This window comes from Ictidomys tridecemlineatus, chromosome 3 (assembly GCF_052094955.1).
Source record: "Ictidomys tridecemlineatus isolate mIctTri1 chromosome 3, mIctTri1.hap1, whole genome shotgun sequence".
NCBI classification, from domain to species: Eukaryota; Metazoa; Chordata; class Mammalia; order Rodentia; family Sciuridae; genus Ictidomys; species Ictidomys tridecemlineatus.
The window spans coordinates 7,763,114-7,788,515 of NC_135479.1; the positions used below are offsets into that span (position 1 = coordinate 7,763,114).

Here is a 25,402-nt window from a genome sequence, read left to right on the forward strand (position 1 = left end):
GTCAGCTGGGCACAGGCTCTTACTCTGTGCTCCCTGGTGCTTGCAGAAGGACGGAAGGCAGGGCCTTTGCTGCTTGGGAAGGCGTGAACTTGACTTTCAGCTCTCATTTGCCGCGCAGTCCTTGCTGGATTACACATTCTGTGTGAGAACTCGGGACTGGGAGGGGCTCCAGGAAGCCAGCTCTGGCACCAGGCTCCAGGCAGGGCAGTGCTTCGCAGAATGCAGACAGATGGAGTGTGGAGAGGACTCGTGCGAACCAAGCCTTCACACTTTCTTTGTAACCTAATTGAGTGTTTAGCTGGCTTATTAGAAAGTCCTGGATCTCGCCGTCTTCTGCAACTTAAATAACAGAGGAGCTGACATCATTTTTCTTCTGCATCTTAGCCCCGATTTCATTAAAAAGCACTGAGTGTCAGTTCTTTTGAAAGATAGGCTTTCAGGGTGTGCAGGATAGGAGGTAGAGCTGGTGTCGTTCTGTCCTTTAACCTTTGTGTGTCAAGGCAAATCTCGACACGCGTTATTAGTACAAGTGCTTTATGAAAAGGCTGCTGTCGAATAGCACACTATTGCTTTTTAGTGTTGACTTGCACCCAGGAGAAGAGCCAGTAATCAAAGCTTTGTCAAGGGCCAGTGTGATTTTTGGAGAAGGCCAAACATGTGTCCTGTTTGCAGAAAGGCCACTGGTGTTCTCCAGCAGGATGCTTCTGGGCAGGAAGAACCCCCCAATGTGGGAGCTGCAAGTGCATTGTCTTCAGGCTGATCCACCTACCATTTAGTGAGCACTACTATGTGCAGACACTGGGGAGTTTATAAGATCCCTCCCTGCAAGGGGCTTGGTGCTGCTGGCCAGAAGGGTTGTTGTGGGCACCTGCAGTCTGAAAGAGGTCAACATGTGGCCGATAGGAAGGTAATAAAGGTAATGAACAGAAGGTGCCAGGAACCAAGGGCCAGGAGGGTACTTCTTGTTGAGTTGAGACGTCCCAGCCGAAGCTCGGATGGGCAGGTAGGTTGGGCTTCTACAGGTGGAGATGGGGATGAGGGCAAGGAAAGGCATCTCAGGCAGAGGGAACAGCACATTGGAAGCACGTGAAGGCCCATGGGCTGGTGGGAAGTGGTGCTGGAGAGCGGGCTGGGCCGAGCAGGGCGACTTGGAGTGCTGTGGAAAGGGTTGGTGCTTTGTGCTCCAGGCTAATGGGCTGTCCCTGGAGGTTCTTGAGAGGGGACCCCAGCAGAGCTGTGCTGCTGGGAATGCATTTGCCTGCCTGGGCCCAGGGAGCAGGCAGGGAGGCTGGCAGCTGCTATAGGGGTAAGGGGCAGTGAGGCCTGGCTTTGGGCAGAGGTGGGGAGAGCGAGGGAGCGTCCTGCTGGAGAATCCAAGCACCGTCCTTGATGGTGCATATGGCCAGAGGGCTTCAATACTCCTGTAGGAACTGGGTCCCCAGGGCCACCGAAGGATGTGACATTGCTGTTTGGCTTATGGACTAGTGGAGATCCTACTAGACACGAGGAGGGGATCTCTTGGGCTTGCTGCAGCCTTCCTCATCTGAGTGGGCTGTACTTTGGAATCTGCATGTGATGGGGTGGTTTCCATGGCAACCTGGCACCTACAGCTAGCTGAACTGATGGTGGTTTCCTATGGCTCTGCTTTTGGTGATCAGTATCCATCAGGATTAGATTTGATGGAGAGGAACTGAGACTTGCAAAATAGTGGCTCAAACAAGAAAGGTGCCTGTCCTGTAGAATTCTGGAGGATATGGCTAGGAAAACAAGATCATGGAGTCACTAGGGCTTCACGCTCCAGTTTTTCCTCCCTGCTTTGCCATATAGAGTAGCCTTTCTTTCTGGTCTAAAGTAGATGCTAGAGCTCTGGTCATCACATCTGCCTTCCAGACAGTGAAATGGTAGGGTGCCAGGAGATTCCCTGCAAGCTGAGCATGACAGCTCTCCTTTCACTTCATTGGACAGAATTTATTCATGTGAACACAGCTGCAAGGAAGGCTAGGATACATGGTCCTTCAGCTCCGCAGCAATGTGCCTCGCCACTGGGATTCCATTACTGAAAGCGAGGGGACAACAAACTGGAGTGGCAGTGAGCACACTTGGTTACACAACCTGCCGCAGAGAACTTTGAGCCCTCGTGCTGTTATTGATTTGCGTTCTCAGTTTTCATGTTTTCAAAATGAGTTGTGTCCTTTTCACTGGCCTCTTTCTAAATGGAGGAGTAAATCACATGACCTTGGTAAGAAACTTGAGTACTACAAGGGGGTGTGATCAAAATCCCTCTCTCAGCCAAGCTGTGGGGTCACAAGGGACGGCCTGACTTGATCCTGTGGGGGGAAGACGGAACTGTGTTGGCACCGGGGTGAGAACGGCCTCCAGCCCTGGGAGGCTCAGGATCGGGGGCCCCCCGGGCACGCTCTGCCCTGTGGGGCTCCACTTCAGGCAGTCCAGCAGCGTCCTCTCCTCAGGCTGCAGTCCAGAGGAGAGGTTGGGTTCTTCAGCCCTGGCGTAGCTGGCGTGGAGTTTCCTGGTCTGGGAGTGACTGGCCTGACTAGGGTCATGTGTTCATCCCTGAAGGCTGATCCCTGTTGCCCGGGGGACGTGGTGTGTACAGTGGCCTGGCCCAGCTACGTGGCTTGGCCTCCCTGCTCACCTTAAGTCAAAGGCTAAGAATGGGAGGAGGTGGTTCCTCCAAAGAAATCGAATACTCTTGCTCAGGGGTAACGGATACTGGACAGCCAAGGGACACTAAAGCATGGAGACAGGTGGACGTCCTGCCCCTGCAGGTGCCTACCCCTCACTGATGCCCTACCCACTGCCCTGCCCAGCAATCAGCCTTTGGAATCTGTGTCCCGTGGAGCTTCCCCAGCTTTCAGCCTACAGGCCACACTGTGTGCTCCCTCCTGTGAGGTTAGAGACCTCTGGACCATAGCAGCTTCAGACACCAAGGACTTAATTTCTTATGGCTCTGGGTGGGCTGGGCTCAGCGGGGCAGCTCTTCTGCCTGTCCTGCCTGGGATGATCCAGGAGGTTGCTGTCGCCGGGCAGCTCCCTTAAGCTGCAGGTGGAAGAGGGGTGCACCCACAGATCTGGGGCCTTGGTGCCGCCCGCTGACTAGGCATCTGCACGGTGGCTCATGGTTCATGCCTGGAGACCCAGACTCAAACTGGAAGGAGACCACTTTGGCCACCTTTTATTGGCCAAAGCAAGTTTCAAGGCCAGCTCAGATTCAAGGCAGTGGGAATGGACCCTCCTTGGAGGAAGGAGCCTGCAGAACACGGGGGCCTGCTCGACCCCTCAGCACCTCCCCTTCCAGAAGGGACAGCAGTCGGAAGGCCGTTTGCAGGCAGCCGTCCCGTCTGTATCCCGCTTCTGTTGGTAAGCAGTGGGGCAGGAGCCCTTTCAGGGCCCAGACCGGTCCCAGGTGTTCCGGATCTTCTGCATCCCCTGGTAGGGAGTGAGAAACACGCTCATCTGTCCAAACCCAAAGATGGAACTGAGGGGCCAAAGGTGCAGGGGCAGCGGAGCTTTTACTGACCACCTTGCAAGATCGGGTGGCAGGGAAAACCCAGCGCGGTGACCATCAGCGGTCCCTCCCGGTTCCTCCTGAGTACCACGGGGTGCACCAGCTTCCAGAACATGACCTAGGTTTCACCGTCTTTTATTGGGTTAATTAAATAAATGTCCCTTTAGGTGGCCCCACCTCCCTGTGCTCCTGTGGCGGGAGAGCCTTCTTGGGGTGCTGCCCCTGGTATGAGCACAGCTCTAGCTACGCAAGTTACTATTCCATAATATTTCTGTTGGTTGCCCCCCCCCCACACTGTCATTGAGGGTCACCAGGAGCCTGGGCTGTGGCTCTGCCCCCTCTGTAGGCTGTGGTTCTGTTGGAGTTCACCGCTGGTCACTTCCCATCCTGCCGTCCCCCTCTGGCTGCCTTTCTCGCATCCCAATTTACAGTGAAATGCTGCATTCTGGAAACGGACCCGTGGGCTTCTCACACAGGGAGGCTCTGCCTTATTTAAAATCTTAGTGTATGGCTGTGAAGCAGCTTTGCAGGGGGTAGCTTGACCCCCGTCACTCCAGAGGTGTTAGGCCCGAGCAGCAGGACAGTGTCAACCAGTGGCCATGTCCTGTCCCTCCTGTGGTCCCCTCCAGGATGGTGGGAGACGTGGAGGGCCCAGGATTGGAGGATGCTGGCTGCGCATGCTCACGCCCGCTCCCTCTCCCAGGGCCGTGGGGGGGGGGTCTGCTGGCCCAGGGCTGGGCGCCGAATGGAGCCAGTTTTCTCTTGATCTCCTCCTTCCCTTCCCTCCTGATGGCTCCCACCCGAGGCCTGGGACCTGGAAGTCCCCTTGGGCAGTTTGGAAATGTTGCTGCTCTACTTGGAGGAGAGGAAGCCTCTCGGGGCAGGAGAATGGCCTGGAAACAGAGCTCTGCTCCCACACAGTCATAAAACGAGTCGCAGCCCAGATGCGCCCTGGGTGTGCCTGTGGCAGGCCGCTGGCCACCCCCGCGCACAGTCCTTTAACCTCCAGGCGGCTCAGGGCTGCAGAGTGCTGGTCTCCCCCTCCCACCTGCTGCGGAGGCCTGGCAGGTAAAGCCTGGTGGCAGCGAGCCCTCTGGAGAAGAGGGAACAAAACACCAGGCGGCAGGCACCTGAATGGCTTGCTGGTGGAAGCTGGTCTGCGCCTGCCTCTTAATTCCACGTCTGACTTTGGGGGCCACGAGCCTCTGCTGCATTTCCCAGAGTGGTCAGTCAGGAAAGGGGCAGCTGGGAGGACCCGCACCTTGCTGCAGGCTGAGGGCAGGTCCCCCTCCCCTGCAGATGTTCTTTCTGCTTCCCTGTTGCTGTAGCATCTCTTTGGAAGGCTCCATTTCCGAAGCGCTCTCCTTCCTGTGAAGAAATGAACCACGAGAGCCCTGGGGCCAAGTGAGTTAGTGCCAGGAGGGTGGGGAAAAAGTCCATCTGTTAAGTGCATAAACAAGGGAAAACGGATTGACGTTGTGCTGAAGATGGAGGACGGGATCCAGTCATTGCCTGGACAGAAACTTTTATTAAGTAGATTGCGGACTGGAACTTGCTCGACATCTGACTGTGCGTGCAGCGCTCCATGGGGAGAGGCTGTCTGAGGTGATGGCAAGGAATCCTTGCATCTTAGGGGCTCCCAAGTCCCCCCATATGATTTGGTTTATTTCTTTTTCAAAGCCTGTTCATCTGTGACCCCATCTCGCGATGCTGTTGCCAAGGGTTCTGTTAGTGTAATAGGTGGATGGCGGCTGCATCCCACGCTGGACTTGTCTGACCTGTCACCGAGAGGTTCAGGGCAGAGGGGAAAGGAGGTGGCTCTGCTGGTCTTCCTGGCCCCTGAAGCACGTGAGCATCCTCTGTGGCTCTACTCTGTGAATGTCCAAATCATTCATTCCCTGGACAGCTCTTCATTGACAGTCCTCTGTAGCCCCACTACGTGCAGGAGGTGCTGTTTTATGCACTGGGAATGAAACGGGCAATACAGCACTGCTGTGGTGGCGCCAGCGTACTATATGGTGGGACTTGGGGTGTGTCCAAGAGGTCAGTTCGGTGGAGGATGAAGGCAAGGAGGACGAAGAATTCCTGGCGTGGGTGGCTCATAGTTCATTACCGTCTCAAAGAGCAGATTAGTAAAGATGTGAAGGAAGGGTTCCTGGCCTAAGGGAGGTGCTTCATGAATGGTCATCATTTTGGGGTGTAGTGGTCAGATGGAAGAGGATTGGGCAGGAACCTGTAAGAACCTAGTGTCTAAATGTTAGCAGGAACTTTCCCCAACCCAAATGTCATAATCAAGGCCTTTGGACAGGGGAGCCCCTCCCTCTGGATTAGAGCTGGCACCCTACTGGCTTGGGATGGGACACACCTGGCCACGTGCAGGTGAGGTGGAGGTCAGGGGTGCCCAGGTGAAGGGAGCCTGCCTGCCCCCGGCTCCAGCTTCACCTTCTCACTGTGGACCTGGCTCCCGAAGCCGGGGGGCTGTGCATGTCCATCTTCTGAAAGCTGGTCCCTTCTTGGTCCCTGTCACTAAATGTTTGCTCCTTATAGGAATTTCCCCCCTTAATGCATCACCCCTCCAAGATGAGTTGATGGGCCCTTGGTAAGCGCCTGTCCCTAGATTCTAGTGGCTTGTTTGCTGTGTGTTCTGTCTCCCCAAACTGGAAGGACCTAGAACACAGAGCTGTCCTTTCCACAGTTGAGCCCTGGTCCCCAGAACAGGGCTGGAACATGGTTGACACTCAAAAATGTTTAAAGTGGGTGTTGGCTGAGCGTGATTTTCTGTGGGCTTGGCAACTTCTGGCTGAGTCGGGTGTCTTCAGCCCTGGGTGTGCACCCATTTCCATCACTAGAACCTCAGAAGGAGACCTCAGACCAGGCAGCAAGAAACCCTCCCCTCTGTGGACCAGGAAATCGGTCTTTCTGATTCTCCCAGTGAAGGAAGAAACTAATTGAATGCAAACTCATTACATCTCTGAGCACTTTGAAAATTTTCTCATGATTTAATTATGATGAACTCCTCAGGATATAGGCATGCCAGGAAATGTCTAGAACTGTCTGTTGCGTGAGGTGAGCTCAGAGCAGGGGGTGCCAGGGGTCGGGGAGACATCTTTGTAGCCGATGTTCACTTTGGCATTAGAGTGGACTCTGGAGTTACCTGCCTTGCGTTCCCTCCTGGCTCCACTGGCCACTAAGTGTGTGGGCCTGGACGTTGCTATCCACCTCGGTTCCTCACCTGTAAGGAGGTGGTGGCCTTGTCTCCTTCACAGCACTGTTGTAGAGGTGAAGTGAGTAACCCTGTCTGGAGCCCAGTGAGGGGCATACGGTCAGTGCCCAGCACCTGTTGCTGGTTGGTGTAGTGAATGGGTGGAGGGCACCTGGTGAACTTGGGATGGGGTAAGTCACGGCTGTTGTATGGTTTTTTTCCTCCAGTCCTGGGCTCCTGACATAACTCGCGTCCTGAGTTGATTAACCGTCACCCAGGATCCTGCAAACCTTTCTTCTCGGCAACATAAATCTTCTATTCTTTGTTTTATATATTAATAAAAAAAGACAATGCAAAAGCGGGACCCATCATTTGTCTTGTGGAGGAGCACGTTCTTTCCCTGCTCAGACTGGGCTTGTCTGGTGTTCTGGAGGCTGCACGCCACCCACCACGTGGATCCACTATATTTGCTTTCACCTTTATTGAGATACAATCCAGTTCATGAAACTACTATGTATCCGTGACATTTTTAACCAATGATATGTTGGAACTTGAAGTTGGTTCTGATTTTTTTGAATCCTGTTTGCTTTTTTTTTTTTTTAAAGATCAAGGGAATAGGTGTACACATCTAGAAAGAGCAAATGTTAGTAAAAGACTTACAAAGAAAACACAGCAGTTAGTTCTCCCTCCTGTCTCCCCACTGGCTGCCCTCCTTTCCAGAAGTGCCCGTTTTTGTCGAGAAATTTTATCCCATGTTTCTAAAGAAATTCTGCAGTTTCTCCATTTGGAAACCAGTGCTCTTCAGTTGTGGTAAACATGACTTGATATTCCTGTGCGAGTACCCTGCTGGCCCTCTGTCCTCTGCTAGTTTTATTGGTGGGCTGGTGGGCTTCCTGGTCTGAGTGTCTCATTCTCTTTGTGTCAACTCTTTGCTCTTTTGTTCTACTTGGTGGGAAATTTCATCAGCTTCAACTGCAAAGATGAGCCAGTCTTTGATTTTCATACCTTTAGTTTTTGGAAACTCTTGCTCTCCCTGAACTTCTATTTATTTATTTAGAATTCATTTCCCCGTCGCGTCCTGTCCCTTGCATGGGCTCATTCCATGCCGTCTTGCTCTCTGATGTTAATGACGGGGTTTTCTCCTGGGTGAGTTCTCTGGGCCCCTCTTTTCCTGCGTGGCTGCTGTGGTTTCAGTCGGCAACACCCGGGCCCCACAGTTGGTAAGAGGTGGGTTGGCAAGAGCCAGCGCACATCTCGGCCCACTTGGTCCTTACCAGGGCCTCACGGAGCGAGGGGCTGGGGTTCTAGTTTTACACACCACAAACCTGAGGCTTGCCAAGTTGACCCTATTTGTCCCAGCGGTGCCGGGGTTTGTCCTGGGGTCTGACTTATCCTTGAGGCTGTCCCTGAGCTGGGTGATAGTTTCCTTTGATTCCAGCGGCAGGTAAAGGTGTTCTCACTTATTCCTCGTCCACCTGGGTGTTTCTTTGGTTACGAGTTGCCTATCTAGATTCTTTCCCCAGTTGTAGTTGTAAATTGGCATTTCAGAGGTTTTTGACATCAGCCTTTTTTTTTCTTTTTGGTCGTAGAGATTGAACCTAGGGATGTGTTACCACTGAGCTAGGTCCCCAGCCCTTTTTATTTTAAATTTTGAGGCAGGGCCTCACTAAGTTGCTGAGACTGGTCTCAAATGTGTGGTCCTCCTGCCTCAGCCTCCCAAGTAGGTGGGATTACAGGTGTGTGCCACCGTGCCCAGCTACAAGTCGGCCTTTTTTTTTTTTTTTTTTTTGGTACTGGTGATTGAACCCAGAGGTACTTAATCACCGAGCCACATCCCCAGTACTTTTTAAGAAAATATTTAGATTCAGGGTTGCATTAAGTTGCTCAGGGCCTTGCGAAGTTACCGAGGTTGTCTTTGAACTCCTTCTGCCTCAGCCTCCCGAGTCCCTGAGATACAGGTGTGCACCACTGTGCCCAGGGGAGTCCACCTTCTAAAGTCTCAAGTTCCTCCTCCTCCCCTACATCCAGTCTGCTCTGAGCCTAGCACTGGCTTGTGACTGTGCCTCTAGCGGATCCATGGCACAGGGTATAGCAGCACCAACCTAGCTGGAGCCCAGGTTCCTGGGTAGCCGCCTCCTTGACTGCCCAGCTGCAGGGTCAACCATCCCCTCCACCCCAGATAGCTGCCTGCTGTCTGATGGATTCAACACACAGTGTTGCCTGCCCCCCTCCCCCCACCCCACCCTTGGTCTCCCCAGGGTTTCTCTTGGCGGTCAAGGGAACTGCGTGTGCCGAGGATGGTAAACCAGGCTTTGCCCACTAGGAGCTGCAGCGTGTGGCTCCTAACTCCTCTCACAGGGCACTGGCTGCAGGAAGAGTGAAAACAGAAGCTTGTTGCATCCTGCTGAGGTTTATGTGCAAAAGCTCACTTAGTCCTTACCCCAGGAAGATCAGTGCCACTTCAGAGGGTGGGGGTCAGCCTGATGCTCAAAACAGACACAGGAGCCACCGGCTGGGTTTGAATTCTGGCTCTGCCGATGACTAGCTGTATGACCTGGCTCCATTGCTGAACCCCACTGTGCCTCAGTTTCCCATGAGAAACTGGAATAACAGTAGTAGCTGTCTTTTCCCCCATATTTTTATTGGTGCATTACAGTTACCTAATGGTGGGGTTCGTGCTTACATATCTGTACGTGCACACAATAGGACAAGATAATTTGGCCAAAGGCACTCCCCAACTATTCCCCCTTTCTCTCCCCTCCTCCCTCCCATCTCTTTCCTCCACTGATCTCCCTTTGATTTTTGTGAGAAGTTCACCCGCTGTCTGTTTTCTTTCTCTCCAGCTCCCACTTGGGGGCAGGGGGCGGGGGGAACCAGAACGTTTGACTTTGACTTATTTTACTTAGTGTTCCCAAGTTCCATCAGATAATAGCTAACTTTTTTTTTTTCTTGTGGTGCTGGGGATTGAACCCAGAGCCTTATGCATGTGAGGCAAGCACTCTACCAACTGCGCTGTATCCCCAGCCAGATAGCTAAATCTTAATGTCAGATTAAGGAGTTTCTTTTTATATAAATGTTATTGTTATCGATTTCATTTTGTTTGTAATTGTTACTGTTAATTCTATTGTTAATTCCATTTTACTTATGAAGAGAGGTTAATGGCTAACCCAGCACCCTCCAACTGTAAATGATGCTGGGGGTTGGTCCCAGGCATCCATACTCCACACTAGCTTCTCCTACACCATGCTCTATCACCTTTATCAAGACGGTGGGAGAAGATGTTGGATGTGCCCCAGGATTACTGAAGGGGGTGGGTGGGGTTGCCAGGTAAAGCACAAGCAATGAGTGAAATAGAATTTCAGATAAACAATAGTTTCTATGCAAGTGTGCCCCAAGTACTGCATGAGATGGACTTAAACAAAACTAGCTTATTCATAGTTCATCTGAAAGTACAGTTTAACCGCATGTCACGTTTTATTCGCTAACTCGGGCAATCCTGGAGGGGTGCTGTCATACTATTATCCAGTCCCTCTTGGGGATCAGGCCCATCATTCCTGACCCCTCTCCTGTCTCCCAGGAATCTCTGCTGCCACCTGGATGGGGGTCCCTTGCATCCCCGAGGTGGGTTAGAACACGTTGCATGGTGGGAGGAAACACGTTTGGGGTGAGGGGTAGCATCTACCTGACCTTGAGGATCCTGTCCCGCACTCACTGCTAGTTCAAGGATGGAGGGGGACAGAACTCCGGGAAGTTGGTGGCTGCTCGCCCTTCTTGAAGTGTAGGAGGCTCATTCTCGGATCTCTAGAGTTTTCTCCGTGGAGCCAGACGGCTTCCTCTTCTCTCCTCCGAATGTCGGGGGGTGCAGGGGCTGCTTCCTCAGCCGTCAGATCGGGGACAGATTGGATCAGCGTGAGCGAGTGGGGGTGGGGAGGCCTGGCCAGCTGGAGCCATTGTCCATCAACAGGCCCAGGTTGAGAGGGTGCTGATGGATTGGTGGCTGGGTGCCACGGGGGCAGGGGGCGGGCTGCTGGGGCATGTTCACACTCTTTGGTCACCAGCTGGTGGAAGGTTTGCTAAGACACCCCTCACCATCACCCTGGTTTTTAGTGTGCACAGTTAATTCTGTCAAAATGGGAGATTCTGGAGGCCCCCTTCATTCAGCTAGGCTGAGTCTGCCTTGAAAGGACCTCATCAGTACACCTGCCTCTGTTAACCCAGGTAATGGGGTTATGGAACACTGAACTCACACAAAAAGGGTAGATATCCTGTCCCTTCAGGGTCTAGTGCACTGGGTCTGGGTGTAGCTAAGGTCATGCAGGGCCCTCCTGTCCAGGTGGGCATCCCATGCATGGTCGTTGTTGGGAATGTTTGTTGAGCTGTACTTGGAAACCGGAGCTTAGATTGGGAGCAGGATGGGCTTGAGGACTTACCCTTTGGTTCTGGTTTTGTGACCCTGAGTTAGTATTAGGTTGTTGGTCAGTAAATCTGAAGCCCAGACATGTCTCGGGTGACTTTCTTTGCTTTAAGAAGCTTACTGGTCACCGTGGGGACCTGTGGCCACTGAGATCGGGGGCTGGGAGGCCCTCCGGGTGGTTGCTGTGCATATCCAATACCGCTGGCACTTAGCATTTAAGGACAGCTTGGCCCTCGGTTCTGGTCCTGGGCCTTAGAGGTTACGTTGGATGGTCCCCCGCTATCCCAGGGGAACTATTTGAGGATGGATGGACTCTAGACCCTGGAGGAAGCCCAACACAGCCATGAACAAAGGAGGTTCAGCAGAGCCTGGGTTGCCTGCACCTTCGTAAGACTTATCAGTGGACGGAATCTACATGCAATAACATGCCCAGATCTTCAGTGTTAGCCCCGTGAGTTGGGACAACTGTCTACACCATACAACATGAGGTAGGGAACACTTGTGTCATCCAGGGAGAGCTCTTGTTCCCGTCTCCTCCAGGCAACCCTGATGACTGTCACTATAGGTTAGTGTTATGTATTCTTGCACTTAAGTAGAATTGTTTTTTTTTTTTAACATTGTCTTTACTCAATGAAATGATTTTGGAAATCATCCAGTGTTGCTATAATAGCAGTTGTTTGCTCCTTTTTATTGGTAAGGAGTATTTAATTTTACAAAAATACCACAATTGTTTATCCGTTCCTGTGTTGATGGACATTTGGGCCGTTTCCAATTTGGGGCTGCTGTGGATAAAGCTGTTGTGAGCATTGTCGTGTGTCTTTGTGTAGATAGATTTTCTTTCTTTTGTGCAAATGTATCTAGAAGAATTTTTAGGTCAGTTGGTAGAGATTTTGGAGAGGGAATATTTTTTTTTTCTAAAGCAAAGAGCTCTTTTTTGGAGAGTGTGATCCAAGCCCCCTGCCCATGACTGGCCATGGGTAGCTATCCCTAAGGAAAGTCTGGTCATTCAAGCAAGTCTATGACAATAACTGTAACTGAAGCTGAATGTAATTGACTGTAATCTTTGAGCTGTTAGGTTTAATTCCTGATATATTATGAGGGCTTGTCGTTAGAATCAGATTATGTACAGAGACGGCCCCCATGTGAGCTTGATTCACGCTTGAGTTGTGACTCGTCACTGACGTGCCAAATCTGAAGGCGGACTCGATGCAGAAATCATGTGCCCACCCAGCATGGGTCTCCAGTCAAGTGACTCAATACTGAATGGATGTGGGTGACCTCATTCTGAAGGGTCACTTGCAAATCCCTCTCATCCCTTCTGCCTCCGTTCTTTGCCATTGCACACCTAAATTATGTCCATGGCCCAGAGCTGGTCTGTCACCAAACTGCCCCCTTAAATCCATCCTGATTTCTGCTTATCTTCCAAAGGGCCCCCTTGACCCTATTGGACCCTCGTGGTTGCCTGACGCCGACCTGCCCAGTCCTGGCTGAGCACTCGCAGTGCTGCATCCTGTCCCCTGCTCTAGCAAATCTGCTTCCTAGGCTGGGCGCAGCACCCGTGGCTGTGTTTTTGAGGATGCCCGGTAATCCTGGTGGGCAGCCAGAGTTGGAAACCACCTCTGTTTGAAGCCCGAGCTGCTCAGCCTGCTTCTGAATGACACCCGTCTGCACCCACTGTCTCCTTCAGCTGGTGCATCTCCCGCCGTCTCCTCAGCAGGGGCTCTGGGGTGCTGGCCCAGCAGACTGTCCTCTGTGCTCTTCCAGCTGGGAAGATCCCCCCTCGGCACCTTTCCAAACACATCCAGCCTTCGAGGACCTTCCTGTGCTTTCCTCCATGGTATTTTTTTTTCATGACATCGATGTCTCCCTTCTTGGAAGGAGTGCAGCTTTCTCACTGGTCACTCCTGATGCCCTCCTGGTGGGTCATCTTGGATGACTTCTGTCGGCTCCCATCATGGTATGCAGCTGGCTGCTGGAAGGCAGGACTCAGGTCTGTGGTGGGCTTTCTTCCTCCCCTTCATCCCCCAGGGTCTGGCATAAGTCGGCTGCAGGGCAATCACTGGCTACCTACTTGACATTTTTTTGATCTTTTGTTTTTTTAGTATTTTTCCAGTTTTATATTTTTAAAATAGGTGCATTATAGTTGTGCATAATGGTGGACTTACTTGTTACATATTCTGTTGATGACTTTTAAAAATTAGTTTTATATCTGATTTGGAGATGGAAGAGATGTTGCTTGGCTTCTGTGATTTGGTAATAATACCACCTTGATTTAGGGGTTGCACATTTGGGCCTACTTTTTAAAAAAAATTTTAATTAGTTATACATTAGAGTATAATGCAATTTATGCACTTATATATATAGTTGGGATATAATTTCTCATTTTCCTGAGTGTACATGTTGCGGAATCATTGGTCTTGTAGTTATATATACATACAGTGATAATATCTGTTTCATTGTACCATCTTTACTGTTCCCACATCCCCTCCCCTCTCTTCCTTTCCCTTCCCTCTACCTAATCTAAGGTAATGCTATTCTCCTCTAGTGCCCACCCCCCCACCTTATTGTGAATTAGCATCCGCTTTTAGAGAAAACATTCCCCTTTGGTTTTGTGGGATTGGCTTATTTCACTTCACATGATATTCTCCAACTCCATCCATTTACTGGCAAATGCCATAATTTCATTTCTTTAAAGATGAGTAATATTCCATTGAAAATATCATTTTCTTTATCCATTCATCTATTGAGGGACATATAGACTGGTTCCATTGTCTAGCTATTGTGAACTCGGCTGTTATAAACATTGATGTGACTATGTCACTATAGTTTGCTGATGTTAAGTCCTTGGGTATAAACTAAGGAGTGGGATAGCTGGGTCAAATGGTGGTTCTATTCCCAGTTTTCTGAGGAATCTCCATACTGCTTTCCATAGTGGTTACACCAATTTGCAGTCCCACCAGCAATTTATCCCCACATCCTCACCAATAGTTACTGTTGTCTGTATTCTTGATTCTTGTCATTCTGACAGGAGTGAGATGAAATCTGTTTAGTTTTGACTGTTATTTCTCTGATTATTAGAGATGTTGAACACCTTTTCATGTTTGATTGTATTTCTTCAGTTCCTTAGCCCACCTTATTGATTGGGCTATTTGTCATTTTGGTATTATTTGAGTTCTTTATATATCCTAGAGGTTAATGCTTTATTGGAGGTTCATGTGGTAGAGTTTCAATCTGTAGGCTCTCTCCTCAATTTATTTCTTTTGCTGAGAAAAAGCTTTTTAATTTGAATCCATTCCATTTATTCTACTTCTCGCACTTTAGGATTCTTAAGAAAGTCAGATCCTTGCCTGACATGAAGATTTGGGCCTACTTTTTCTTTTAGGTGCAAATCATATCCCTTTTCTTATGGGATAAGAAATGAAAGAAATTTTGTTTTTTGCCTTGAATTTTCTTTCAGTATTTAAACTGTCATTACAAGATTAACAGGAACGCATAACTGCACCCAGCATGCTGGAGTGTGCTGATGTGTTCCTGGAGGAACTCTTCCTAAATCCATTTCTATTTCCAGAACTGAAATTGTTCCAAGAAGAGCACTTGAACAGAAATGCCTGCTGTGAGCTAGCTGTTCAGCTGGTTATTTTTGATTCTGTGCTGGTATTGCTGCCACCAGAGGAAAATTAATAGCGTTATAAAGTGTGGATCCCTGTGGCATGATATTTTGAGAATAAGGATCACATTGTGAACATAGCTAGTTCCTGATAACTACTGAAGAGAAATGGGGAATTTTACTCTCAGGCAACATGAGAAAGATCTTGCAAATATCTGATAGTTTGCTCTGGTCTCCTTCAGGCTTCTGGCATTCAGACAGATTTAGGAGCCCTCAACAAACACACAATCCAGGTGGGCATTAGGTGTTCATGCAGAGATGTGTCTGGAAACTGAATTTTTGTACACAAGATCCTTTACTCCATTGGATTTCCATTCTGAAGTTGGGACCAGGATGTGGGAGAATGTCAGGTGCCCCCATCTAGAACACAGATGCTCCCCCTCTTCCCCCTGCTCCATTTTCATCACCTTCCTGCACATCTGGTGGGACAGTCGCTGGGCTGCATGGGGTTCAGGAATCTGGAGTCTAATTGCTACTTCCCCAGGCTCCCCGAGTCGTCCTCCTCGGGGACCGCTCTGCACTCTGGCTTAGGGCTTGAGCTGCGAAGGGCCTCTGCTACAGACAGCTTTTTTCCTGCTTTGATCAAGAGACCTGACAAAAACAGAGGAAGAGAAGTTCATTTGGAGGCTCAGGGTTTCCGAGGTCTCCGTCCATTAGACGGCCAGCTCCTTGCTCTGGGCCTGAGAGGGGGCAGAACATCATGGTGGAAGAGTGTGGTGGAGGGAAGTGGCGCGAGAGCTCTGCTCAACAAGGACAAAATGTGTGCCCCAAAGGCATGTCCCCAGTTACCCGCTGCCTCCAGCCACACCCTCTGCTTTTGGTCACCACCAGGTAATCCCTGTCAGGGGACTAATGTGTTGGTTAGGTTAAGGCTCTCATAACCCCATCATTTCACCTCTAAACTCTTGCACTATCTCACACGAACTTTTGGGGGACGCTGCACATCCAAACCACAACAGGCTCCATAGGGAGCCGCTCTGCCTCTGAGTCTCCTTCCGGGGTCTGGGTGTCCGCCTTCTCAGGCTCTTGGTGACTGCCTGCCCGTCTCTCCTGGCTCCCCAGACATCGTGGCTGTGTCCTCTCCCTTTCCCTCGTCATTGCACCCGTGGAGACTTCTTATCTCCTGAGGATGACTTCACTGCAGCAGGAATGTGGGAGTGAGCAGCTTGCCCCCGGTGGCTGTGTTTAACTAGAAGCTCAACTTCTACCCGATGAGGCTTCCCAATGGACCAGGAGCCCCTCATTACCATCTCACACTAGCACAGGAGACGTTTGAAAACTAGTTGAAGCAAGTGTTCTCTGACTAGGGCAACTGAGTAGGTGGCCTTGTAGATGTGATTTTTATCAAATTTCAAAGAACAGCCCTCCAAACACTGTCCTTGATTTGTTTTAGTGAAATTAATCAGGACCTAGTTTTGGCTAGCCAGTTATCCTGATATTATTTAATGAATAATCCCCCACAAATCCTAAATGCCATAATAATTACCAATAAAATTTACCTGCTAAAAAAGCCGGGCATGGTGCTGCATGCCTGTAATCCAAGTGGCTCAGGAGGATCACAAGTTCAAAGCTAGCCTCAGCAAAAAGCGAGGTGCTGAGCAACTCGGACCCTGTCTCTAAATACAAAATAGTGCTAAGATGTGTTTCCTGGCTGAGTGCCCCTGAGTTTGATCCTTGGTACCCCCTGCTCTCCAAAGTATCTGTTAGAGAGAAACCAAAAGAATTTCAGATATCCAGGGGGTGGTGTATGGCTTTGGGTTAGGAGCCTGGTTTTGCAATCAGGTTTCAAATCCCAGCTTGGTTACTTCCAGCTGGTAGCCCTTGGGAGCAGCTCTGGATCCAGAGAGGAGACTAGGTTTCAAGGATGTAAAGCAATCTGTGCCCTGACCACGTGCAGTGAAGCCCCGGGCCCATCAGTGTGCCGACCCCACAGTGCAGACGGTGGGTGCTGCTGGCTTCCGGTCCTGTCTGGCTGGTTTGTGCCCCTCGGCTCCAAGGAGCTCCCTCAATTTCTTCTCCACCTCTTTTCATTGTTCAATTTTTAATAAGCCATTTTGGAGGCATTTTAGATTTTTCAGGAAAGTTTCAAAATAGTTCAGGACGTCTTGGTGTACCCTTTGTTCCTCCGTGTGAACACCTGCCATAAATAATCATGGCATCCGTCAAAGCGAAGATGTTAAATTGGAATATCACGGTAACCTAAATTCCAGGCTTCATTTGGATGTCACCCCTCACGTTCCTACCCGGGTACACTTAGCATTTGGGCTCTTCTACGGTAAGGCGTAGTTTGCTTGGGGAGGGGGAGGTGCACCTTGAATTCAGAGGCTGTCGGGATAACGTATGCGTGTTTTGTGTTAAATCTCCAGTTCTAGCTGTGCTGCGGGGAGGGTTGTGCTGCGAGTTTCCTAATTGCTTGTTTTCCTCTCTACTTCTGAGGAGCCAGGAGCTATTAATAGATTGAAATTTGTGAGGTCTGATGTAGCTTCCAGAGGCAAGTGTTTAATAGGCTCATTACCACCACGTATTGCCAAAATGTTCTAGTTCTGGTTCTCTTATCACCATATTGGGGAATGCCCTTGGGACCAATTGTGTTTGGTTATTGCTGAGGTTGATTCATCTCAGATTTCAGTTTTCATTTTCATTTTTTAGTTTTACTTTGAGAGAGGGTCTCAATAGATAAGACTGGCCTCTAATTGTTGTACCTCCTGCCTCAGCCTCCCTAGTCACTGTTTACAGGCATGCGTCAGCATGGCCAGGGTCCTTTTACTTTTAAAATCTAGGCATGATTGTGGTACTTCTATACACACATACACTATGCCATGATCAATCAGAGTAACATATCTATGACTTTAATACCTCCATTTCCTTGAGACCTTGAAAATCCCCTCTTAGCTATATTGAAACACACATTCTTGGTGACTGAGCTTAGTCCACCTAGCTAATTGTAACTTTATTGACTGACCTCTGTCCATCCTGCTCTCCCCTCTTCCTCCCCAGTCTCTGGTAACCACAGATCCATTTTTGCCGGGACAACAGTAGCTTTTAGGCTGCACGCATGACCATATCACCCTTGTCTTTCTGTTTCTGGCTTATTTAACATGATGTCCTCCATTTCCATCTATGCTGCAAATGAAACGATTCCATACTTTAAAAAATATATTTAGTCATAGATGGACACAATATCTTATGTGGTGCTGAGGATCAAACCCAGGGCCTCAAATATGCGAGGCAGGCGCTCTACCTCTGAGCTATAGCCCCAGCCCCCGATCTCATTCTTTTCAATGGCTGAAGAGTATTCCATGGCATGTGTAGTGCATTTTCTGGATCCTTCCACCTGCTGACGGACACTTGGGTTGGCTGCATCTCTTGGCTCTTGTGAGCAGTGCTGCGGTAGACACGAAGGTGCAGATGTCTGTTTGACAGACTGGCTTCATGTCCATTGGATTGTTCCCAGCAGTGGGAATACTGGGTCATGTGCATTTTTAATTATTTTGAGGAACCTTCATTATTTTCCACGGTGGCTTTACTAACTTGCATCCTACCAACAACACGTGGGGTCCCCTTTCACTGCATCCTTGCCGACACTTGTTCCCCTTTGTCTTTTGGACAGTAGCTGTTCTGACTTCACCCTAGACTCTGGGGCCAAGGAGGCCTTGCTGTCCAGGGAGACAGGAGTGAAACCTGGTCTTCTTGAAGGCTGTGGGTGGCAGAAGGGGTAGTTTGATCTGGGGCCAGTGCCGTCCGCCTGGGACAGCATCAGCTTGCCCTGGGGCTCTGGGGAAACCCCTGTAGCTTGATGGGTCTGGGCTTTTCCATCTGTTAAGTGAAGTGCTTGGACTTCAGTTGTCTCTGAAAGTCCCCCTCAACACTAGAAGGGTCTGCGATTCTGTCAGTGGACCTTTCAGTGGGTTGTCCTCGAAGTCGTGGAAATCCTGTGTCAACCTCTCTCCACACCTGAAAAAAACTGCATCATTTTCAATAATCAGCCAGCTTTCGCCACGGGGGTGAAGGCATTTGAGTGTGAGTCTGTATTGTACTTATTTTGGAAAGTCAGTCGCTGTAAAATCCAGGCAGGAGACTCAGAAACGAGTGTTGAATCACTTCCTGATCATGCGTTCAGGTTTCCCCGCCCCCGTCACCTCCTTCATGAGCGAGGGTGACGTGGAACTTAATCGGGAGCCAGTCTTGTGCATCCGCTCTGAGATGGCTCTGCAGGTGGTGTGGCACCCAGAGACCCCGTCCTGGGTGGTGACGAGGTCTGGACGCCAAGAGGGGCAGGGGTCCCGGAAGAGGGAAGCCCGGGGTGGGCCAGGAGGGGCGTGTTGGTGTAGCAGGCTCAGGGACAGGGTCCAAGCTGGCAGTGAGTCACCACCCTGTTCCTGCCAGCTGCTGGGCTGGCATGGTCACCATATCGACTCCTGTGATTGATCCTACGGCACTGTCCCTGGCGTCATCTTGAGTTGGCCAGGCTCGGCTGTGGGGAGAGGTGGTTTTCAGACTTTCCAGGGCTGCCTCGATAGCAAGGGCAGAGCCGAGACTCGAGTGTGGACCCGATTCTGAACACTGCCCTTGATGGGTGTAGACGTGGACTGGGGCGAAGGTGGAAGATGCTGGGAAGAAAGGACGTCCGAGAGGGGTCTTGGCACTCTGGCATTGTCACAGTGGAGCTATTGACCAGGCAGGGGTGGCGGGGCCGGGGGCTCGGCATCCCCCGGGGCAGTGGACGGTCTGCACAGGGTTGTCGGCCCTTCTTGCTCGCTCTCTCCTTCCTTCCTTTGTTAGGATTCACATGACCTAAAGTTAACTGTTCCAAGGTTCCCAACTCGGTGGCATTTAGAAGGTGTACCATGTTGCCCAAGCTCCACTCCCGTCGACTTCCAAACGTCTCCGTCACACCCAAGGACACCCATGCCATCAGGCAGCTGTGCCCCTTCCCACAGCCGCTGTCCCGACAGGCAACAGGTTGCTCTCTGGTTCATCTACTCGGGGTATTTTATATAAACGGGATCAACCCTGCGGTGAGTTGGCACGTCTTCCCTCTGCCTGTGAGCCCCATGCAGGTGACCCAGGACCATCCCCCCATCTCGGTGGTGTTCCTAATTGAATCAAGCCAGCGGATCCCCTTTTGGTGTGGGAGATGAAGTACTCACAGGTTTTGGGCGTCAGAACCTGGTCATCTCGTCTACCAAATATACCCTCTTCAATGCCTTTTGGGGGGGCCCTCCTGTCATTTGACAGCCCAACAGCATTTCCAGGTGGTGGTTTGGTCAGTTTAGGTGAGGCAGGAGGCTGAGGGAAAGAAAGGAAGGAAATCCAACTGGGTCCTGGTTTTGACCAGAAAGGTAAAGAACCGTGATTCCCAAGGATGGGGTCACCTGCATCATCTGGGGCCGGAAGCATCCTAGATTCCAACATGCTGCCCCCTCCCCTTAGAGGCACATCCCTAAGGGGTGCCATGGAATAGAACTGTCCGTGAGAACCTCGCGTGTTCCTCTGTGTAGGGGCAGGAGGAGGCACGGGTCTCGGTGATGTGGGGGGAACAGAAAGGAGACCCAGAAGATGCTGGACTTGGTATTGACAAGAGGGTGAGCAGAATCTGGGGACCTAAGTGACATAAGGGTGCTGTGGCATCATGGGAGGGGGGAGGGAGCTGAGGGAGAGTGACTTCTCCTGGATCCCCTGGCTTCAGCGTTGATGAAGGGGACTGTACGGGAGGCCCTCGGACATGCAAGGAGAGGAGTCGGTGGGTCCAGTTTAAAGAGAAACGAGGACTTCTCTCTCCCTGTCCCCTGGGCAGGCCAGGCCCTCTTTGAAGGGGAACGACCAAGGTTGGTTTCTAAAGCCAGCAAGACAATTCTGGAAGAGAGCTGAATTGGGTGCCCAGGGAGGGGATGCCCTCTGTCGTTTGCATTCTTTCTGGGTGTTTTGGAGGCCCATGTCACTTTCTCAGGGTGGCACTGAGACTTGCGGGGAGAATTTGGCTCAGCACCCCTGGTTGAGAACCACTGAACAGGCTTCATGTGAATGGCGCTGGCAGGAGGAAATTCAGATTGCTGTATGGATTTGCCCTTTACTGCTGCCACCGTGATACCTGGTTCTGTCACTGTCATTTTGGAGATGGTGATGCAGGTGTTTTTTTAAGGCAAGGTATAATTAAGCAATTTTTAGAAACCCATTCAGCAGAGCATTCCACGGGTTGGTGGTGCCAGTCGTACAGCTGCTATGGGAGGCGGGGGTACTCCAGCCATGAAGATGTGTCAGCATCTATAAACGGCCACGGTGGTGGCTTTAACTTGATCAGCACTGGGGACCCTTTGAAATTACCTTGCTAGTCCTTCTTGGTCGGCTCCCCAGCTCTGTTCCTCGTTGCCCACATGAAAAAAGGAGCAAACTGCCTTAAATTATTTGAGATTGTTTCCCCTATCGACAAATAGCAATAGGGGACAGCATCTACCTCCTGGCGTTTGTTGCCATAAGATATCAACATGAGCCTTGGTTTCTGGAAATAGTAGGCGATCAATAAATATTAGTTCCTCGCTTTTTTTTTTAACAGATAAGAAAATTGATGAGGCCAATATGACATTAATTTACTGCTGGTCTTCAAATATTTCAAAGCTGTTGCATATTGCAGAGGAAAGGCACCTTCTTTGGTGCTCCAGGGAGCAGAAAAACAGAGCTAATAGGGAGCAATGAAAGGGAGACGGATTTCAGTTCCACATAAGGAAGAACTCAGAATAATTTACAGCTGGATCATAACGCAGTGACGCTCCTGAAGTAATGAGCAATTCGTCTTAGAAGTATTTAATTAGAACAGGATTCCTTGACGCTGTTACTGACATTTGGGGATAAATAATTCTTTGTTTGGGGACTGAGGTTTGTGCTGTGGCGTACTTACCAGCACCTGTGGCTTCTGTGCCCTAGATACCAGTAACCTCCCCTCCCCTGCCCTCCCAGTGCGGCGACTGGAAATGTCTCTAGACATTGTGAGATGTCCCTTAGAGTCCAGCAGCACCCCTGGTTGAGAACCACTGAATAGGCGGCACCCTCCCTACGTCACCCCTTCTTGCCACATCAAGGCTAGGAGTCTCCTTGGTTAGGGTAGTCCCCGCCACCTGGGATTGAAGGCCTAACACACGTGAGATGGGCGGGTTTGGCTGGGGCCAGACGGGCAGGTGAGTTTCGGGGCTGGTTTAACGGCTCACTGCTTATTGTGGTTCTGCAGGTCATGCTAGCAGCCTCCTACTGGTCTCTCCTGGCCCCAGCGGTGGAGATGGCCACGTCCTCTGGGGGCTTTGGGGCCTTCGCCTTCTTCCCGGTGGCCGTGGGTTTCACGCTCGGAGCGGCTTTTGTCTTCCTGGCCGACCTCCTGATGCCTCACCTGGTAAGTACCACCCTCAGGTGATGGGGTCGGTGCGTCGAGCTTGGCGCACTGGAGTTACTTCTGTTCCACCTCAATATACCCCATGACCCCTCTGCCATGTGGCCCGTGGGGTCGGAACAGATAGCCAGGCCTTGGAGGGACTGAATGGTGATGTCCTTCTTGGAGAAAACACTCTTGGTAACATGACGAATCACCCCCTTGTGTACATTTTGGTAGGTTCAGATTTTGAATGTCACTGTTTAAAAACTGTGGCCGCTGCCGTGCTGTGGCGTGTGTGAGAGATGCGTTCACCAGTGGACCTGAACCTGAGGAGGGAATTGCCTCTTTGCGGTCCTGGCCCCTGGTGAGCTTGTGATGTCATCAGGGAGAGGACAGTACCCCCAGCTACAGCGTTAAGACTTTGGTAACATGTCACGTCAGGCTCTGGGTCTGGGCTTAGCTGTGCCACCCACTGCTCGTTGTTCCTGTGATTTGAGGGTAACTCCATGGAAGGATTGGGAGCTCAAATATTTTCCAAAAAAATTAAAAAGATGCTTTTTTTTTTTTTTAAATACTTGCTGAAATAGGACTGGTGAGTTGGGCTTGGAAAGGGCTTGCCCTGGCTTGTAGGAGAGCCTGCACTGCTCAGCAGGGGGGCCAAGGCCAGGCCCTGCCCCGGGATGGCAGGCCATTGGCTAGAACCCCACAGCCACACGGGCGCTGCCAGTCTAGACGTGGATTCGATAGTCACTTCAGGTAGGCACATGCAGCCTTCTAGACACTGTACCCCAGAAGTCCTAGAGGTGGGCAGAAGACCCCTGAGCTAGGGCCTGCATCCTCTGCTCACCCAGAAGAAGAGGTGCTGCAAGAATCCTGGGGGGACAGCGAGGTCGAAAGCTGCCTCCTGTCGGATGGTGGAGGGTGAGTGGAGGTGTACCCCAGCAGCCAGGAGGAAGTTCTGTTTCTGGGCCACTGCTTTCTTTCTGGCCTTAAATTCCCAGCCAGAGAAAGAGGAGGCAGAATTCCTAGGAAGTTGACTTCCGGGCCTGGGGCTGATGAAAGCTGATCGCTCACATGGCAGAAGGGCTGTCCTCTGGACCAGTCAGTTGGATGTGGTGACGGGATGGACAGCTGCGATGTGTCCCAAGGAAATACCATCTGTCACTTTTTCCTTTGTTTCATCAGAAGCTTGAATGACAGCGTTTCTGCCCCCTGAACATTTGGCTTCCTTGCCGTGGAGCGTGTCGGGGTGATGGTGGCTTCCCGGGGCCCTCACTGGGAGCTGCCACATTCTGCTAAGTCCGCCCTAGTGACATATGAATTTGCTGATGGGGTGCATTCTGCTCACCCTGGCAGCAAGATCCTGTAGCCAGTGGCCTCGACTCCTGAACAGTGGGCAGAAGTCTGGCCCAGCGGCTCTGCTCAGCCCCTGCTGGGTGTCTGTCACCTGGGCCCCTGAGGGAGTCTTGTTGGAGGCCATTTGCAGTCATGATGGGTCATGACTACTGGGGCTGGGGGGTGGAGGGCAGAGGTGGCAGTTGGTGTTAGGCATATTTGATCAGCTGTGTGAACAGAGGGGCTTTCTCTGGGCAGTGTAAATAGTCATTGGCCAATTTATACTGCACAGGGTACTTTTTTTTAACCTTTTAGTTCATGTTTGTTCAAATATGTTCTTGGAATATGGCTCCTGGGGGAGAGTTCTGGATAGATGATATAGACAATCACAAATGGCTTGGGAGCCGGGGCTGAATGTTGGAAGGAATCGGAAAAGGGGCATAATAACCATCAGGGCCCAGAACCTCATTAACTGGCAGAAAGATCAGCTTCCCAGTAAACATCTGTTCTAGGACGTTTGAAAAGAAATTAATTCTCATTGTTAATGCGAGGAGGGGAATTGTCTTAGACATCTCATAAATAGATAAGGCATTATTTCTAATTGCTAGTCACTGAATACAAATGTCGAAAGAGTCGTGCTCGGCACGGCCTGCTGACCTTCACTCGGAGGCTGGCTGAAGATTTCCCCTGGCGTCACCATTAATTTGCTCGCCGAGTCTGAAAAGGGCGGCAGCTTGGATCTGCAGAAGGTGCTGTGCGGAGTTGACGGGTTTGCTCTGGGTCCTGGGTTGTCTGGCCTCCACCGAGGAGCTCCCACTGGGAGTGGGGGGGAGGGCTGGAATGTGTTGTCAGGGGTTTGCTGATCTTGGAATTGAGGAAGTGGGACGTCCCACGGGCGAACTCGGTTCAGGATCTTTTCTGTTCCCAGTCGTTCCCCACTGTCGCAGAGTGGATGCCTGTCCTCTCTTGGTGGCCTCCTAACCGTGAAAGGAGGTAGCCAGGGAGTCTTTGGCTGCAGCTCTGACTGGGCAGCTCCGGTCCTTTGGAGGAGGCCCAGGGAGAAAGGGAGGCCAGTTTGCAGAGAATTTCGGCCACAGGGAGCATGGCCTTTCTGTTCCCTGGGTCAGTGCTTTGCAGTTTGACCGGAAGTGACTCTGTTCATGTCACCTGGACAGATGGGCAAAAGCAGAAAGGTTGGTTGGAGGGATTCTGAGGCAAGGCTCTTGCTCGTGGCCGCTCAAGTGCACGGCCCAGTACCTGGGAAATCGGAGCCACTGGGCCCTACGTATGGATTCCAGGTTGAAGGGCAGCGATACTAGGCTGGCGGGAAGGAAATGGTTAACGTGCAACCACAATCCTGACCTGCAGCTCTGTTCTGTGGCGTTTCCCTGTGGAGCCCAAGCAAAACGCCACTCGCCACTCGTGAAAAGGGTTTTACCCAACCTGTCAAGTTGAAGCCACTGTGGTCTGTTACCTTCAGATGCATCAAGCTGCTCTCCAAACTGGGCTTTGACAAAAGTCCATGACTTATCTGGGAAGGGAGGAGAGGGTGCTTCTGCAGTCCCCGTTACTGGGGCATAAGCAGGCAGGGATCTACAGAGGGGTTGCCAAGTGGTGGTGCTGTGGGAGGGGGAGGAGGCAGGAGCAGGCAGCTGCCCCTGCCAGGCCTGGGTGGCAAGTGTGGCTGGGGCCAGCCGGAGCCCAGTGTTCCCCTTAGGACGGCCTCAGGGAGAGACTGGACATCCAGCTGCCATTTGGGGATGTGGACATTTTTACAATTTTTGCAGTTTTGCTTTGGTGTTAAGTTCAAGGGCAACCGCAGGGGGGAAGTCGCACCTTCAGCTTAAAGCAGTGATTTTTTTTTTTTCCCCCACAAATTGGAGAAAAGATGTGTCCTC

The 25,402-nt window shown here is 51.0% G+C and overlaps 1 protein-coding gene across 12 annotated transcripts in view; it reads left to right on the plus strand.

The window, feature by feature from the left end:
• The window catches only part of Slc39a11 (solute carrier family 39 member 11), a 392,410-nt gene that overhangs the window by 86,010 nt on the left and 280,998 nt on the right, over positions 1–25,402 (plus strand). For 11 of the 12 annotated variants that reach the window (XM_078041769.1, XM_078041772.1, XM_078041773.1 and 8 more), the window contains one exon: positions 22,032–22,190. The exons of the other annotated variant lie outside the window; for it this stretch is intronic. In XM_078041769.1, the coding sequence (XP_077897895.1) occupies positions 22,032–22,190 (159 nt within the window). The remainder of the gene's footprint in view (positions 1–22,031; positions 22,191–25,402) is intronic. 12 annotated transcript variants of the gene reach the window in all.